Genomic DNA, 19,161 nt, shown 5'->3' with positions numbered 1-19,161 from the left:
AATTGAAGATAGTGAAAGCAAGCATTTAAAACATTGAAACAATGAGAGGAACAATGCTTCTCATACTAAATGTCCAAGGCCTTGAAATTTCAGTGATTGCTAAAGTTTCCAGTGCACACCATTACATATTTAGTACTTCTAAACTGTAATGGGTTTAGAGTTACTAATTTTTCCCAGACTGCATTTTTGTCCTTAATGTACCAGCTGCAAGATCTACACAATTTCATTTTTTCTTAATTCACTTTAATGTGAGCTCAATAAAAAGGCTTTTAAAGGATAGGAAGTAGCTAGCACTAATATTCAGGTAACATAGTATGTATTTTTAATTGATAATAGCAAAAGGTGGTTTTGTAGTGATTTTTCTTATCTTTGTAAATGGTTTTCATACTCTCTAATGTACTAACAAGGTGATTATCTTTTATAATGCTTTTATATTATTATGTAGGAGATGACTTCTGGTAGCATAAAATGTGTCTTTTCTTTTTCCTCTAATGCTCCTGTTATTCCCTATTATTCTTTTAGGTATTTTGTGTTTACATGAATAGTAACTGAATGAATTCCTTTGCAGAGCAACTGAAACACAAAAGCCCCTGTATCCCTTGTTTTTCAGAAGATATCCTCCATTAATAAAAATATAATGGCTTTTCAATTTTCATGGGAGACTGATAAAGGGTTGGAAGAGTAATTATTTTACCTGGGAATTAACTATAGTTATAGTCCTTTCTTCTGTGCCTGATACAAAACTGTAAACTGAGCAGTATTATGAAAAGTTACATCAGTTTTGGCTCTTTCAGTTATGTGATAGTACTTCTAATACATGGCCCCATGCAATATAACAATTCTGAATCACTCTCAGCATCTTAAAAATTCCCCGTCTGGAATGTAAGGGGATCTCTTACAACATACGCAGATTTAAAAAAAAATAATGGTGCATTTATTAAAGAACATTGCTCTGGGATAAGTTCATTGGAGTTAAAAATAGAATAGCTATTAATTATGATCTGTTTACAAATTCTATTTGTCCCCATTGAGAAACAGGAGCCTTTTCAGGTCAGCTACTTATGTAACAGGTCTTTGTTAAGGTAATAGGCTTGTGAAAAGCCTGTAAGAAGTTGATACAATTAGTAGGGTAGTAAGAGTTTATATTAGTTATTTTTGAAAGTGTCTGCATTTGGTTTCTGTGGTTAGGAATTAGAGGAAAAAGACATTATGCCATTTGTACTCTGGAAATTACTATTTTAGGTATATTTGAATGTTTCTTAATCACCATTCCTGTACTTATAAAGTAAAATCAGCTTTAAAATTCCCGGTGTCTTTATAGTGCTTCAGTCTATCTCCATTATATGGATAGTCTGTATATTCTAAAAACTTTTGTGTAATTTCAGAGAGTCTGTCCTAAAGGTATTAACTTTTAAAACTCTAATAAATAATTACAAAGTAACTGGAAATCCCTGACTTTACACAGTTGCAGTTCATTGCCCCGCAGCAACCTTAAAATGATCTATTAAATGATTATTAGAAACAATTAATTATACCAGAGAACTCAAAGAGTTCAAATGTAATTTCATGGTTATAATTTTCTTGTCAGGTAATAAAACGGGATGAGCTTGGCAAGGAACCGTCTGACTGCTCTGTGTTTGATTTGCTGAAATATGATGATTATAATGGTGACAAGCACCTAGCTCTAGAAGAGTTCTACAGAGCTTTTCGTAAGTACCAAGATTAGTCTTTTCTTTCTGCCTTGTTTTCTCTTTCTTGCTTTGTTTTCCTAAATGGCGGGGTTTGATTTCTGAGTATTGAAACGTCTGGATGCTTTATTTAAATTCATGCAATTTAATAGTCATGACATAGCAGAAAACTTTTTAGCAGAAATCAATGATACCTAGTAGCTTCTAGATTTATGAAGGATTTTGGTAATGGAGAATTCATGGATAATCTTTCTTGATGCCGACATGCATTGCTAAGTTTGTGTTGTTCACTAGTGGAAAGTAGTGTGGTCAAGACATACTCAGTGGAACCGAAATACGTCCCCACACCCTTTATGTATGAGTGCTGATAAGAGCATTCTTGACAAACCCAGCAACAAATGTACCACTTTTATTGGGTGCCTTACAGCTTCACAGGACTCAGAAGGAGATAGGGATTTGTGGTGTAGTTTTGCAAGGTATTTGTTCCCTGGATGCCAAAGGGGTCTCAGAACAAATGTGCACAGTACAAACAAACATCTTGATCAAACCACTGGGTTAGCAGATGGAAGAAAGGTGTTAAGAGCTTTTATACAGTATGTTAAATGTAATATCCATATATTTTGTTATATCCAGATAAGAACTGATGATTTTTCACTCTTATCTACCTCAAATTTACGATTGAATCTTGAAATCTGACGCTGGTTTAAAAGCTGTTGCTCCAAACTGAGTAACGTGGTAGTACACAAGATCAAGTTTGTCCTAAATTCTTTTTATAATTACTTATTATACATTGACTAGTCCATTAATGTATCTTCATTTTGAGTAATTACAGCCTGTTGCTTTAGTCTGCTTGTACTTTATCTTTGGGCAGATGAGCACTCAGCCACTTTAGGTGATAGCAAATGAAAAAAGGATATAAAACTGCCTTAAGTTTTAAACTAAAAAGTAATGAATTGATATTAGAAAAAAAAAAAAATAGCTGCATGGAAAGCAAGAAGAATAAACTTGAAATGAATAATCAAGACAGACTTCCTGAAAGTTTCTTAGTTTTGACCATTGAATTAGATTTTTCTTTCTCTGAAAGTCTTTCAGAAAGTGGGATTTTGTGATGCAGCTTAGCTGAACGAATTACGTACTGCTCCTAAAAATGACTTGATCCTGCTACCTGAAGTTATCTGACTGCCTTTCTTACAGTGTGCTAACAGTCACAGTCTCTCTTCTGAGTCACTTACTAAGTCAGCAGAAAAATATTCACCTTCCACATCCCACCCCAATCCTATTGTGTGACCTGAATTGATTAAGTGAAGGGTCAGACCATAACTCATGCAAAAGAAGTGTGAGCAGAGCCAAGAAATGAGGTGGGGGAAGAAAATGGGAGATACTAGGGCATTGTGATGGTGAGATAAATTAATGGATCTGCAGCAACAAAACACTAGGAAATACCTTAATTTCTTTTTTATAGGTTGTGATACAAATTTGGCTTACAAAAATGTATGGAATTATATAGCATCTGTAGAAATACACACATTAGCTACGATTATATGGCTAGATGTTGTACTTCTAGATCTTGATCATGTGCACAGATGGAGAAATTGCTATTGAAGCCTTTAACATATATAGCAATCCAAGAAGGTTAAAGACATGTTTAAAGCACTAGCATGCTTTTTGCAAACATTGTATTTATGGAAGTATAACATAGTTCTTCCAAATAAGATTTTGATGTGTCTCTGAGGGACTATTTTGTATAGTTGTAAAACTCCAGACGTAAGAATAGCTTTTCATTATATATTTTTAATGGACTTTTGAATAATGAAAATAATTTCCATATGGTATGTTAAGCATTGCCTTAATATGAATGGTAATGAAAACATTAGATTATGCAAGATTAAGAATCATTTAGGTTTCCTTGTTGCAATATAATAGTGGAGAAGACCCTGTTTAAAACTATAAGGCTATCTTGGAAGATGATTTCTAGAGTAAGATTCATTTTTCTGTGTTGTTAATAAAATTTATATGTATTCATTACATAATGAAAAATCAAACCTAAAAACAGCTGCTACTGCATTGTATGTTGTGTGTCCAGAAAGTCAAAGAAATGTGTCATAACATAACCTTCTGTAATGAAGGTAGAATAAATACTCTTGAAATAAATTTGACGACTAATGGTAGTTCCATTTCATTTTGTCTCAAGAGAATTTGAATTCAGTCAGTTTGACCTACCTCACTAGCATTAACAAAAATTATGTAATGCTATAAAAGTATACTAAGCTAAGGGAAACCAAAACAAATTGAATGAGACACCTGGTCCCTTGACTACTGTTCATATGGCTAAACAAGATGGCACAAAGCTGAAACCAAGCTCTTCATGCAAGCCACGCCAGCCCAAGGTAAAGCAAATGTGTCAGCCCCTCTCCAGAGGCCCGTGTTGTTCGCCTACAGCAAAGCTTGTGAGCTGGTACTCATAATGCCAAGTCTGGATTTACCAGGATACAGACAATTAATATAGACAGGGAACAAGATCCATGTATGGAAATGTACACAAGAAGCACTCACAACACATCTTCCACACACTATTCCACAAAAAAAAATTTCCTGAATTAAGCATCCACCTACAAAATAATTAAACGTTTTCATTTTCTTTAATGAAGTGACATAGGGAGGTTGCAAATACTTATTGCAAATATAAATAAACCTGTTTTTTTGCCAGGAATTTCTTTTAAAAACGTAAATATTTTGAAATTTACATTCTATTTTATTATATATTCATGATTAATTAATTTTAATATTCTTAGTATTTTTATGTTCCATTATGATTATATGTTATAATACGTTATATAATAATATGTTTGAAATGATCCCATTTTACAATATGAAAAAGATTATTTTTCACCAGCTCAGACACTTTCAAACATGTAGAACAAATAGAAAACAAAACAGGAAAGTTTTTTTTCAAATTATTTTCATTACTATATAGTGAGTGAAAGATTATAACTGAGTAATGGTATTTACAGGGGATTGTCTTCTAAAATATTTTAGTGTTATTTGTTGTTTAGAAACACTTAAAAGACATAACCTTTAATTTAAATTTAAAAAGTGCTTCTAGAATTTCTGACCTCTTGCACGATCCCATCAATTGAACTTGACAGTGTGTTTTTCATGGGTTTTTCATTCCTTTGTATTTACCATTTTAATGTACATATGGAACTTAATCTCTATTTAATCCCTGCTATTCCCAGTGGAATTGCCTCTATCCCTCATTGTAGTGAAGGGGTGGATTTGAGAAATGTCAAGTTCTCCTTGAAGTTTGTGCAACTGCTGGAATATGTGTTGCCAACTTTTATTCACTCAGAATGGCAGTGAAGAAAATTTGGCTTTGCAGTGAAGGAGAAATTGATCCTATTCAAAGCTTCCACACAATTTAAAGAGTTGTTTGTGTATTTTTTTCTTTTTTTATTTTTGTAACAGGAATCAGAATCATACGAGCACAGAAATGCTAAGACAAGGTGGTAGAGGTTGGGCAAGGGCAATAGGGGTCACAGGGTCACAGCACCATAGTTTTTATACACAGCAGTACCACAAGGGTTCTTTTCAAGCCAGTTTGTACCTAGTCCTGCTAAAATATAGAATGTACAGTAGTTAACAAATTATCCTTTAGGTCGTATTTGAATTTGATGAACATTAAAGAGATCTCATTTTCTAAAGGCAACTGTCCATCAGCATTCTCTATTAAGCACAAAAGAACTTTTGAAAAAATAATGAGAAGGCTGGAGAAGGTGTAAGAAAAGGCATAAGGGAAATTTGTGTCCTCAGCCTTGGCCTAAAAAGGGGGTAGTGATAATCAAGCATACTACTGGTGTGCACTTTTCCAGCTTTGATTTCAAGTAGTACTTAAAAACACTTAGGTAAGATTTTGAACACAGATAGGATTAAAAATAATCTTCACTATGTTATTGAACAAACTACTCCATTGAAGAAGTTTCTCTTCAAAGACTTACACAATTGCATTTTATTTACATATGAATGCCTATCTTTGGGATTAATTATCAGTCTTGTTTCATTAGCATTTGCAGGTAGGATTTTTTTCATTGGCATACTTAGAAGTTTTCCTCACAAATACCAGCAATTCTAATTTTAACTCCAGCTGTAGAAAAGGAAGCAACTTAAGGGCAAAGATGAAGCATAGGCTGTTTTAAAGGTATTAATATGCACATAATTCTGTATCTCTACATATATACATATAAATGCTTACTTGTATTTTGTGATTTACTTTCAACAGTCTCATTTTATCTGACAGAATGGATTCACAATAAACTGGACAGCTAAATGTAAATAACTATATGCAGTGGAAGAAAAAAAGTCCCTTTCCCCCTTCAGAAGGTCAGATGCTTAGGCAGTAACAAAGAAAGAAAATATCTGAAAGGGTGCTCTCAACCTTGAGTATTTCTGCCAAGATTCACAGAGTGTTGCAAGTGGATGAAAGATGCTTGCTGGCCTCTATAAGGTTTTACCTATTGGTAAGACCACTGTGGTTTTTTGGAAATAGGCTGTTTGCACTCATATCATGAGGAGTAATTTTTGGTGCTATAGCATTTGTCTCCTAGTTATTTGTCTGCTGTATTCCATAACAATTTAACTAGATCGATAGTGTGTGCAGAGAGGAACCTGAAAAATAGCTTCCTCTAACAGATAAAGCAGAAAGTTTAGCTCTAGCTAGATTTTTAGAGCTTGAGACTGAAGGTATCAGCTGATTCGGTCCTCCACTGCTTTGGCCATGTCATGTAAAATTATATCCTAAAAGTGGTCCAGTTCCATCTTAGTGTTTTGCTTTGCTTTTCTTTGCATTCCTTCTTCAGCCAGTCCCAAGCTAAAGGATTTTTTATCAGCAAATATTTTTTTAGACAAGGAAGGATATGTTTTTCTTTTTCTGAAAAGGCAGGCAAAATCCTAAGATGAAGGAGCCAAACAAAAGCTAAAAAGAGTGTGGAATACAGTTTCTTGTTCATTTTATGTGTTCTATAAACTAAATCTCAACCAATATGCTTCCTTTATTTTTCAACTGCTTTCTTTCTTTGGTTAATGTCTCCTATGGCATCAAGAAAATTTTGTGTTAGCTGCAAACATTGTCTCTTTTTGTTTTTCTTCTAGTGTTCTTTTCTAAAATAAATTATCTTATTTGCTTTCCTCCAATACAAAATAACGTTTCAAAGCAGGTGCTTGAGGTGGCCTTCATGGTGGGTTGTAATATCTCAAGGCATACCACAAGAAAATAAATAGTAATAAATTATTCTGTTTGATCACTCAGCCAATGTATACATAGGCACTTCTCTTTGTAATTTCTGTAGAAATAATGACACTAATTTAGACATTTCTGCATAAAACTGATTGAATACAATTAATATAAACCCCAAATTTGTTGTACATAATTGAACTAACTGTTCTATGTAACAATTGACCTCCTGCATAAAATGAAGGGAAAAAAATAGCAATGTCTTTCAGAATTGATTTCTGTTGCTTAGTGTAGGACTATTCTTGATGTTGTCTTACACTCAAAAAAAGGGGCCACAGAAGGACTGTGGACAGTGAGGACTTGACTATAAAAATTACCCTTAGACACACAAGAAAGTGTGAGTTATCTAGACAAAACAAAATATGACCTAATTGTCATTCTTCTATTAATGATGCTCTGTAGTTTCACTGGAACTACTTGTGCTTTCGGGTATCACTCGGCACTCTTAACGATACCTAATCTGTTGTGCAGCTGGTACCTGGGATCTTGTATCTTGCTACCGTGCATGCTAATACTGTATGTATTTAAAAGTATCTTCAGTTTTGAAATTGCATTCAGGTCACAGATATCAAATTTGGATTTCAAGCACTCCTTGTTGCTGAAGTATTTGTGTGAAGTGATTTACGTGCCTCCAGTTAACTGCAGATGTTACGGAAGGTTTTGATCTGGTCCAAAATTATGGAACTTGCTTTGGGCTCACCTGTTAGGAGAAACTTTGAGGCCAGTGACTAATATGACTGTCAAAATCAGTGCTTTGTTGTGTCTTGAATCATGTGGAAAAGAAGGAGCCAGAAGTTCCTGTAAATTCTTAATGCTTCATTTTGAACACACATTCTTAGTTATTGCATTCTCTCAGTTCTGAAAAATATTCTAAAGCATCACTGCTTTCATTATAATAGCTCTACTTCTATTTTAAGTTGTCAAATGTAATAATTACAGGTGCACATTCAGAAATTCTTTTTTTGAAATATGAATCTTTGTTTCTGAAGCAAAATAGACCAGAATTTTAAAAAAACCAATAAAACAAAAAACCAAAACCAAACAACCCTACAACAGTATCTAAATTTTAAAAAGGCATATATTGAATTATTAAATGAAATAAATGAGAATTCCCACTGGATTCCTTAAGTTATCTTGAAGTCCACAAAGTGTAACTCAAAAAATACTTACAGATTTTATATTTCCAATTAATTCAAATGAGGTCCCAAATACTGTATTTAGTGTGTAATCTGAGTCAGAGATTTATAACCGTGATGAGTCTTCAATAATAAAACATGTTAACAAATAGTGGAGGAAACATTTCTGAGGGAGGAAGAGGTAGTATTCTGTCTCCTGCTACCATTAATTCCTTTTCAGCAACAACTTGAGCGTATTAGATTGTTCCAGAGGGTGTTATATTTCTCCACTAACCTCTAGAAACACCAGTTAACATCACATTGAGCAGGAGCTATTGGAGTTCATGGTAATTTTTTTTGCTCAACCTAATCTATCTCTCAAATTCTTACCTGTGCTATATGTATTTTCAGTCTAGAGAATCTCCGCTGGAAGAAAATGTACCCTCTTCTATTGAGTGGGCAGGACTTTAAACTGATCATTAGAAACAAGGAAATATCTAAGGTTTCATGGATTGAAGTAGTGTACCTGAAATTTCTCACATGCCACTAAGTCAATTCGAGTTGATGCCAACTGATTTTTTTTCATGTTTTTGGGGAATCAGGTAACAAATTTAAGGCCATCCTAGGTTTGTGTGAGTAGATAAAACAAATATTTCACAGTGTCTTCAGGTGTCATAATATACTGAAGAAACTAGGAGATTTAGTTTATGAACCTTCAGCTCTGCTGATCTCTAATCCTATCAGTGCATTTACCTGAAAGCTTTTGCCTGCTTTGGTGATGTAAGTTACCAGAGATAGCACTGTGAAACAGAGGATTGCAGAGGAAGAGGACTGGAACAAAACACCTTAGTTACAGTAGCTTTGTTTCAGACAAGAGGATTGGTAGAGATTGACTTGCATGGCATTTGCTACTGGCTCGAAATGCTGGAGACTGAAGTCTTGTATGTCTTTCAGTGAGCTCATTCTGGAGAGTGACACAGAATGGTGAGGAAAAAGTAAACACCAAACAATTACACATATCTGACTGTGGTTAGCAAAGTACCTCAGTAATTGATCCTGTTTCTCAGGAATCAGTTATCTGTGGTGAGTTATAGAATTGTTGCTAATATTTTTTTTTACATTGTGATTTATGAGAATATTTTTATCTCTGCAGAGCAGTATACTTTTAAGTTTAGGCTATGACTGATGTCCCAACATCCACAAAAGCTTCTATGTAGATCTTTTAAGGAAATTTCAAGGGAATTTAAAATAGTAATTTATAACTAGTTTCCTTTATCAACTATTTTAAAGGAAGCTGTCTTTCTTCATATTGGGGGTGAGGTGGAGAGAAGAAAGGTGCTATCAGAACATAAGGAGTAATGACTGGCCATTAAAGGAGACAATCACCAGCTACTCCACAAGCAAGAGCATTAAGTATTTCTACTTCAAGACAGAATTGCTCATCTGGAACTATCATGAATATTAATAGCTCTTAAAGTATTATTTAGTAAGAAATCCATTTGATTAATCTATTCATTGTTTTGCTTTTTTTGCCTACTGGTGATTTTTAAATATCAAGCAGTAATGTTCACTTTAGAAAAGTGCTACTAAGTAATTTTATTCAGAACTTTTTTGGGTTTGGTTTTTTCCTTGCTGGTTTATTGTTTGGGGTTTTTTATTTTGGTTTTTGTTTGGTCTTATTGGTAGTGATTTGGGGTTTTTTAGAAAGGTCTGGTTTGGGTTTTTTAGTAACTCCTTTACTCTGCCTGCTTTGGTTTTATTCTCACATTTGGGTAAATAAAAATTAAAAAATCATTAGTCAGAGGAATGTAGAAGGTTTGTAGTAATCTCTGAGACATATGGATTTCTTTAGAATAGTCGACATTTTCACTGTAAAAAGAAAATCCAAAGACACAGTTATGTAATAGGTTTTATGAAAGTACTTTGAAAATTCTGTAAATGGAGTAAATAGGAAAATAGTAATTCCAATTTTGCAAAACTTGTGAGCTTTTCTCACTAGACCTTAAAGAGAAGTGCATTACATTGCACTGGGAAATTTTTTTTGTTGAATGCCCTCAAATAACATACAATAAGAAGAAATTGTCTCAAAAATACCTGCAATGCAAAGAAATACATTAAAGAAGAAACCTTTTAGTTCCCTTCATTGTTCATGGTGGATCAGGTTCCAGAAAGTTTTCTTACTTCAGGAAATTTCATTCCTAACTTAATTTCTCAAAATAATAGGACAGTTAAAAGACTTATTGTAGCATTTCACCATAGCTTTTGAGTTTGGTATATTTTTTTTTCTTTAATATAGTTATTCCATAGTGTGAGGGGTTTTTTGTGTTGTATGCTTTTACAGTTTAAAACTGTCCTAGTAGATATGTATTTTTGGCTAACTGAAGTATACAGTGAAGGAAATATTTTATTCAATATATCAAAGAAAATATGGATAAATTAATTTTCAATATTAAAATTGTGAAATTATTACAGTTTAATGAAAATAAATTGATCTCATCATCCCAAAAGCATTTGAAAATCCATTCACTTCAAAAAATATGTTAAGGGTTTCTTTTTTAAGGTAGAATATTGTTCTTTAGCTCATCTATTAATCTTATTGGTCTACTTTGTAACAGTTGCTAGTACATTTATTAGAAAATGCTGATTGTTTTAGCACATTCACAAAGTGCTTGGATAAAAGGATTCCAGCATGATAAATTGTTGTTTCTGACTAGTATTTAGCTTCATTTTCTGAAGTTATATATTGAATGAAGGAAAATATAATTTACATGTTGTTATTTTAACTCAGGGAATTAGGATCTATTTAATCCTGTAGTGATAGAAGTACTTGATATGTTGAAGATATACATGAAAAAATCTTCTTTTTTTTATTTTGTTTGATTTGGGTTTTAAATTTTATTTCAGTAAGTCTTAGTCTCTTGTTATCAAGCAGTTGCCTGGTTTGTATAGCACAGATCTCTCAGTGTTTTTAAGTAGCTTCTAATATACTGTCGCTGCTAAAAATACTCGTATGTGTATAGAGTTGAGTGTGTCATGCCAGAATTTAAGCTGCTAAAACTTGGTATAAATATTGACAACTGTATGGTTAGGGCAGAAAGAATATCAAGTACTGCAGTTAAAGCTATTTTAGTGGTCTGTGATATTGTAAACTGTGAGACTAATTGCTTCTCATCACTCCTGGCTTTCTAAATCTTCAGAAATAAACATCTCATAATTGCATATAATAATTGTTTATGTATTCATTAAAGAGTTACATGTGAGCTGAATTCAGTAGGAATATTTATGTGGGTATGGATTGCATATATTTGATGAAATTGTCTATCATGAAATAGATGAAATTGTCTGACTCCACTCCCTCTGGTGACTGCAGCCCTCATTTAGTTGGATGAGTATTATCTGAGATGTGTAGATGGGACACTTAGGGACATGATTTAGTGTGGACTCATCAGTGCTGGGTTAAAATTTGGCATAATGATTTTTTAGATCTTTTTCAACCTAAATGATTCTGTGATACTATCAATAGCCTAAAAACATCTGTGCAATTTTCCAAATGTATTATAGATGTGGTTGGATATTAAAAAAATCCAAACACATACAAAACCCCAGTCTTCTCCCCAGTCTCCAATAAGAAAACCTGAACATTTTCTACCAAAGAACATGAGGAAACAGGTTAACAAAATATCCCTGTGCCTGTGTTATATACAGAATTAAATTGTCAGTAGATTCTCAAACTGGTTTTCAAAACAGATCATGCTAGCAAAGTGTCAAATCTTATCTTAAGTAGGTTAGCAAGTGATTTATATGGAAATGCAATTTTGACTATAGTAAAAAAGAAGGTGTCATACAAAGGCTGTGAAGCAGAGGTTTACATAGTGCAATATTGTGTCAAAAGAGATTTAAAAAAAGATGCAAAATAGTGAAAATCTAGAGGAGAGCAAAACCACATAAGCCTTCTTTATGTAGTTATTTAGTATAAGAATTGGGAATATGATTGCCTAAGATGGTAGGGATCCAACAAGAAATCTGTTTGCCACTCTGGCATGAATAAATGTTTGGAGAAAATGTCATATTTAAAAAATTTGTTTTGCATTATGATTATAATTCTTCCCAACCAAGACATGTGGTAGAGATGTATTTGTTGGAGGGAATTTTAATAGTGTTTTAAAACTTGCTGAGTAGGCCGTTTAAGAAATATTTGATGCTAAACAAAGATTAATGTTGTGTTCTTGCTCATGAATTGTCGAGTTAATGTCTACTTTGAGTAACAACATATACATGTTAACTTTTCTGGGTTAGAACAAATGTACATCTAGTGCAGTATCTTTGTTCTAAGAGTGCTTAGGGAAGATTGCTGAAGAAGCAAAAGCATATAAGTTTCTTCTAAAATATTTTCTCCTCTTTAGTGATTTTTTTCTCAGAGACTGCCTCTCTTTAATAGCTCTTGATGGATGCCTCACTCATAGGTTTGATTACTTTTGGGACCCATGTGGAATTAGCATCTACAGTATTCTGTTTCAGAGACACAATATAATGTGTCCTGGATACAAGTGCTATCTTTTTTTTCTTCATTTTGCACACCTCCTGTTTAGTTTATTAAGTTTTGTATGATAAGAAACCATGGACAGTTGTTCCATATTTCTTTTCTCTGAAACAGTTGTGTTGCATTTTTTTCTTATGTACCTGACATACCTTTGTAGTCATCTCTTTTCCATTCTGAAATCCCCATGTCATTTAATAGCTGCTTGTATGGAACACCTCCCACATCTTTGGTCATTCTTTTTGTGTTTCTCTGTTCTTTTTCAAGTTTTACTGTAAGTTTTTTTTTACAGAGGGAGGGACAGAAAGCAAACAGTCAAGTTCCTCATGTAACATGGATTTATACAGTGCCATAGGAATTTTTTTCTGAGTACCAGTCTTAACCTAATAATTCCTTTTATTGTCGTATTGTCAGGACTGAGTAGATGTTTTCCTAAAACTGCAAAGTATACTATAAAGGTCTCATACCTGAGCAATGCTAACTAGTTGAGAGCCTGTCATTCTGTAAACAAGGTTTGGCATTTTTTCCTTCATGCAATACTTCCAATACTGAATTAAGTATATTGAATTTGGCATGGTATGCCAATATAATAAGTAAGGTCTTTAAGCAAATCAGCTTTTATGTTTGCTACCTAAACTACCTGATTAGCTATTCTCCAGAAATCCTATCCCAGAAAAATTTATCACTTTATATTCTTTCCACTTCTCATGGATGATGTTGAACAATATGAGTTTCAGTGGAGGTCCAGGTGCAACTCTGCTGGTAACTTTTCTTCATAAGAGAGCTGCCAACAGATTCCAAGATCTGGTGTCTGTGAAAGGGTAGAAAATACTGTGAGTAGGACTATATTTTACAGGACTGAAGTGATAAGAGTCACAGCTTAATCTAATCTGTCTTTAGGTTGTCCTTTAACCTTTGTGCTGGTCTTCTTAGATGCATAGCCCATTGCCTGCTTTAGTCTTGGGGAAACATACCAGATATGCAAAGCTGAGAGCAGAGTATCCACAGTCCTTGTTCTCAGAATATGTCACTGAGCTCAACGTGAAGTCTTGATCCTTTGCACAAACACCCCCCGTTCATAAGAGAAGTAAAACTCTCCTCAGTGAATAGCAAAGATTAGAAGCCTCTGTACAGTCAGGTAACAGAGCCTGCCTTGAGTTCTTCTTGCTTTCTTTTTCCCCTCTAAATGTGAATACGCACTTCAGCCAGTTGATGGATTTTTCAGAATCTCTTTCATACTAAAGCTGCTTTCATTTCTGCTTATTTCTATGTTAAAGATTCCTGTGAGGACCTGATTCATAACTCTAGTCTGAGGATTTCAGGGAACTATTGAAGAACAGTTGCATGGACCCCTTCTTTTTATGCAGAAATATGGTAGTTCTGCTATGCTTTAGGCTTTTTAACCACATTCGCAGTTCAGCTAATTTAATCCTGAATTACTATTTTAGAATACTGTCCTCTCGTTCTCCTGACAGAACTGGATGAGGAGATGGTTTTTACAAAATTGGGTTATTATATAAAATTCAGGACAGGTCCAGTGATCTTAGATGTTTAGAAATTCTATTACCATTCTGGAAAAAAAGCCTTGAAATTTGAAAGTGAAATGAAGGTACACAATAAATAAAATTGGCAAATTATTACATTTATAAACTGAGAGCTTCATGCGTAAAACTGTGAATTACCAGGACTGCCAACTGTCCTCTTAAAATTCCCATTTCATTATTGATTAGCTCCAGAAATACTTCATAGATTGAAGCATTTTAAATGTTTCATTTTAGGCAACAGCAAGTGTGCAGTATTGGTGTTCATCATCTGTATTTGCAATAAACAGGAGCATTAAATTTGGATCTATACTAGTAAAATTACTTGAAAATATTTATGCTAACTCCTAGCATTTAGATAAAATGGTTTTACTTGAACTAGTCATGTGCAAATACAACAAGCATACAGAAATTGATTTTTGCATAAACTCCTGGTTTTGTTTAGACTAATTCAGCAACATATTCTACAATAAATAAGGTCAAAACCAATTATCACTGTTACTTCAGTGAATTAACACTTCTGTGTTCTCTGGATAAGAAAGCTGTGTTTAACACCCAACTTCATTTCCTGTGAAATTTCTTTTCAAGAGAAAAAAAAAAACATTTTAAGGAGTAATGGGCTAGATGTCTTTTTAATTATGTTTTATTCCTAATGCACATTACTGGCTGTTCTTACCCAAATACCATTTTTATTAAGTTATTGCCATATATATATATATTGCAATATAAAGTAAAAGTATAGCTCGTAACAAATTTTTGTTCTGTGCCTATATTTTTTGCATAATATAGTGTTAGGATTTTTTAATTTGTTCATCATTATGGGTTCATTGCAAAAGGGTGCTTTAAATTTGCAGATGTTTTGAGATTCATTTTAGCTATTCAGTTGTTGAACTGAAAAACAGAATAGGAAACATTCTCTCAGATCAGAAGAAATATTGGTGCTTTGGAATATACCATACTTCTACAATGATGGAATTTTTGTCTTTGAAGCAAATTTTTCTGGCTCACAGAGAGGGAACATTTAATAATATTTGAGGTATTATGTCCTCTGCTTCCCTATGATTTAATAGATCCCATAGAAGAAAGGAACTGCAAAAACTCATTGCGTTTTGGATAATGTATAAGTCAAGCACTGAGTATTTATGCTGCAAGTTAATTAAAAATAGCTGAGTTAGCTTTAACTACTTTAGATGAAAAAAAGTTGAGTTCAACACATAGTTTACATGACCTAATCCACAGCAATCTCCAGCAGGAAAGGTGACTTCTTCTAACTAAACAAGACATTTTGGATATCTTTATACTCCACAGTGGACCCACTTTGAGCATTTGACTAGTAAATTTTTCTGAGGTCATGTGTTACTTGGTGAGACACCTTTAATTTCAATTGATTTCAGACAGCAACTAGAAAGTAGGTAAATGATGATAGCACTGGTAGCAAGAGTTGCTGAAGAGACAAAATACACAAGGAAGCAGTTTGATACAGTGATGGATAGAGTGAAAGAAATTTGCTAAACAAAAAGATGCGGAAGAGTTTATAATTGACAACTGCTCCCTCAGAACCTGAATCTGAAAGACACGATCCTTGGTCATTTCTCTTGGCTGACACCAAATAACTGGGGAGTCCCTGGCAGAAATAGTTAATATTGCTTGTAGAAAGACAAGAGGCTGTGGCAGCTCTTAGGTCTCCAGTTTCTTAATCAATTCAAAGATTCATATACTCTGGAGATTTAAGCCCATGTAGCTGGGTTTTCACTAGTGCTAGATGGTAGTATTTTTCTTGATCTCCTCTTTTTAATATAGTTTATAATTCAAGTCATTCAATTAAGACATTAAAAGAAGTTTGGCTCAACTTTACTTGACTTTTTGTTACTGCATTATGAAATTTTAATCATGTTCACACATATGCCTTGGTGTTCTGTTTCATTTGATGAAGAGAATGGAGAATGAATCATAAGTATAGTGCAAAAATAGCTTTTGTCTGTTAAAACTTCTGTGTCTTTTATTATTGGTGCTGAAAGGTGGTTTAGTGAACAAGACAGATAATTACAATAAGAAAAAAGAGAAAACTAATGGTAAACAAATGTGTGTTTTTAAGTGGAAAAATTGTCTTTGCTTTTGAATCAAAGCTTCTAAGTAGTGCAATGCATCAGACTAGTAGTTTATTCAATTTAGATTTATTGTTTAGCTGGACAGGATTGCATATTCCTCTTGTTCAGGAAAAGGATGCAACCCCAGAGGTTCTGAGTAGTCTTAGATGAAACGGGAGTAAACTGAAGCTGTACTTTGAACAAATGAAATGGTATCTAGATAAAGAACAGTATCACATTGGGAAGCTAGGCCTGTTGAACACGAACAGTTTAACCTTTTTTTGGCTCACTTGCCATGCATCTACTATCTGATGTCAGTATTACTGCTCCCTAGACTCACAGTGAGACATGAAGTCATGCTGGCAGAGTTTGTAAAACATGTAGCTCTCCCTTCAAAGCTCTTGATGAACACTTGAGGGATACTGTTAAGAGCTTTTCAGAAATCCATCTGGGCTGCATGGACTGGATCACCTTTGTCTTTTGCAACCCTAACCACTGGCATTAGTAATTCAGATTTTTCACAGACTACTTCGTAGCTGGGATCATTGAATCACAAAACATGTTAGAGGGGAATTCTTGCAGGCATTTGGCCAAGCTCCTTTATTCATGTTCCAGTTGGGGTCTACCTGAATCCTTGTCTGCAAAGCTGATTTCTAGCCAGGTGAATCCCTGTATTTTTACATGGACTTACTGTGTCCCAAGTGCAAGACTTTACATTTGTCTTGGTAGAATTTCACAGTTTGTCAGCCCATTCCTTCTGTTTATAAAGTTCCCTCTGAAGGGCAATCTTGTAGAAGTCTGCTTCTTGATCCTGTGAATTTGGTGACAGCTGCAAGATTTCTGAGGGTCTGTTCTGTCTTGTCATCCAAGTCCTTAACGAAAATGTTAAACAGTATTGAAACCACTTGTAGTAAGCTGACCTTTAGTCTGTGAAATGCTGACCCTTTGAGCCTGAAGGCAGGGTAAGATACTTGCAGTTCACTCATGCTATCCACACCTCCCTACCTGGGGTTCAGCAGTGCTCTGAGTGACTGAACCAAAGCCTGGTTAGAGTAAATGATGTTCTCTACTGTTCTATTAACCATATTGCTCATCATTTCATAATAGAAACCAGTTCAGGCTTAAATTCATGTGTATAGTCTGCTAAGTGTTCCCCACACAAAGCTGAATAAATACAGCTTTTTCACTTCTCTGGGAAGTCCTCTGATGTTTAACATTGTGTATCTGTCTTTACAGCTTGCAAATTTGTTAACATTGTATTTTAAAAATTATTTTAGAAAATTATCATTCGTTCTTTACCAGTCTCTGTATTTGAATTTGCCATCATCACAGGGTGCATAATTTGAATGGATTTATTCAGAGTTCAAAAAATTACCATGTACTTTTATCATATAACACCATTCATGAATACTTATGTGTGCCACTGTTTTAATGAAAAATATTATTTTCAACTTTATGACATTCCTTTTTTGTCATTTCTAATTTCCAGTACTGGGTGAGCCTTGTGCTAGTGATGTGCCAAATATTTGGAATGGGTCTTATAATGAATCACAATTAGCCTTATTTCTCATTACATTTCCTGTGAGGATTTAGAAAATGTAGTGTATAATCCTCCCTTATGTTTATTGGTATTATAAACCTTTTGTGCATTCTTCAAACTGAAATGTCTTTGTTTGAAAGTAGTCAGTCATCACGGTTTATTATTTGTATCTATCTTATGGTTTTACAGATGTTTTAAAGAAAAGTGCTATCAGTGGTTAAGTCAATGAATACAGTTGATAATAAAATGTCAGTGTGAGGTATCTTTTAGAGTTGAATTAGTCCTGAAGGTGGGAGTGTTTCATTCTTGGCTTTTTTCAACATCACCTTTTAACCCTATTACTGTTTACCTAGAACTATATTTACTTCATGAAATTCAATTATATCTCATTCATATAGAACATAGTAAGAATAGAATATAGTAAGGGCAAAGTTAGGACAGAGACATTTGTGAAGGTTAAGAAAAGAAAGTCTCCTGTCAGTAGTTTATGCTCCCTAATCAGCAGCTTTCACAACAGCTGGAGCTTTGTACGCTCCTGAAAATTAAAAGCTGTTGAAAGTACCCAAAGTAGAAAATGAATATAGTCTGTTATTAAAAATTGTCTTCAAAACCAGGTCTTTTGTCCATAAATTGTTTTCCTCATCCATCCCAGAATTAGATCAAAAGTGAGATTAAGGATAGACAAGATGATTTTGTAGTGGCTGAATTTTTGGCAGAATTTTAGTTTAACTTTCTCTGCTGATATGGTTTGTGGAGAATATCTGGTCTTCTGTCTTCCAGATGAGTAACAGGGGACCTAGGGAAAATCTCCCGCTCAGAAAGATGAGAAAACTAATGCAAATGGTGATGTCCAGTGAAGGTGGGAAAAAGAGGACTTCAGGGACATATACAAGCTCAGGTGAACTTCTTAGTAGACAACCAACAGTTAGATGGGAGTTGTGGAATAGCTGAAACAAGCTGCATATTTTGGTGTAAGCCCAGGGAAGTGAGTGGAATCAACTTGAGGGAAGCAAAGAAACTGACACTTCGAATGGGTGTAGAACTTGGAATCCATAATAAAACATATGTTATAGTTTGCAGGGGGTGGAGTGTCTGTGGAAATCAAGATCATTGAAATGAAATACATTGTAGAAAAGCTTTCCATTTTTTGATTTAATACAAATTCTGATTCAATTGTCTAAATTTTGTATAGAACTTCCAAGGGGTTATTCATTTCCTATTTCACCCTGGAAAACCCTGTCTTTATTTCACTTACATTTTATAATTAAGTTGTTCATAAGTAAACTTTCTATATGTGTGAGAAGATAGACATGTACCAAAGCTTCATCCTTTAACTTTGTGCTTGTATCTTTGGATTAAATGTGTG

At 34.0% G+C, this 19,161-nt stretch overlaps 1 protein-coding gene across 2 annotated transcripts in view; it reads left to right on the top strand.

Moving 5' to 3' along the window:
• Window positions 1-19,161, top strand: part of FSTL5 (follistatin like 5) — a 278,658-nt gene that overhangs the window by 152,965 nt on the left and 106,532 nt on the right. For both annotated transcript variants that reach the window (XM_042049795.1, XM_042049794.1), the window contains exon 6: window positions 1,589-1,709. In XM_042049795.1, coding sequence (XP_041905729.1) covers window positions 1,589-1,709 — 121 coding nt within the window. The remainder of the gene's footprint in view (window positions 1-1,588; window positions 1,710-19,161) is intronic.

The sequence above is a fragment of the Corvus kubaryi genome, unplaced genomic scaffold (genome assembly GCF_017639235.1).
Source record: "Corvus kubaryi isolate FWS band 111438036 unplaced genomic scaffold, C.kubaryi_AGA036_p1.0 71, whole genome shotgun sequence".
Taxonomy (NCBI): Eukaryota; Metazoa; Chordata; class Aves; order Passeriformes; family Corvidae; genus Corvus; species Corvus kubaryi.
Note: the sequence above shows the minus strand (reverse complement) of the source record. Positions and strands in the feature narration are given on the sequence as shown.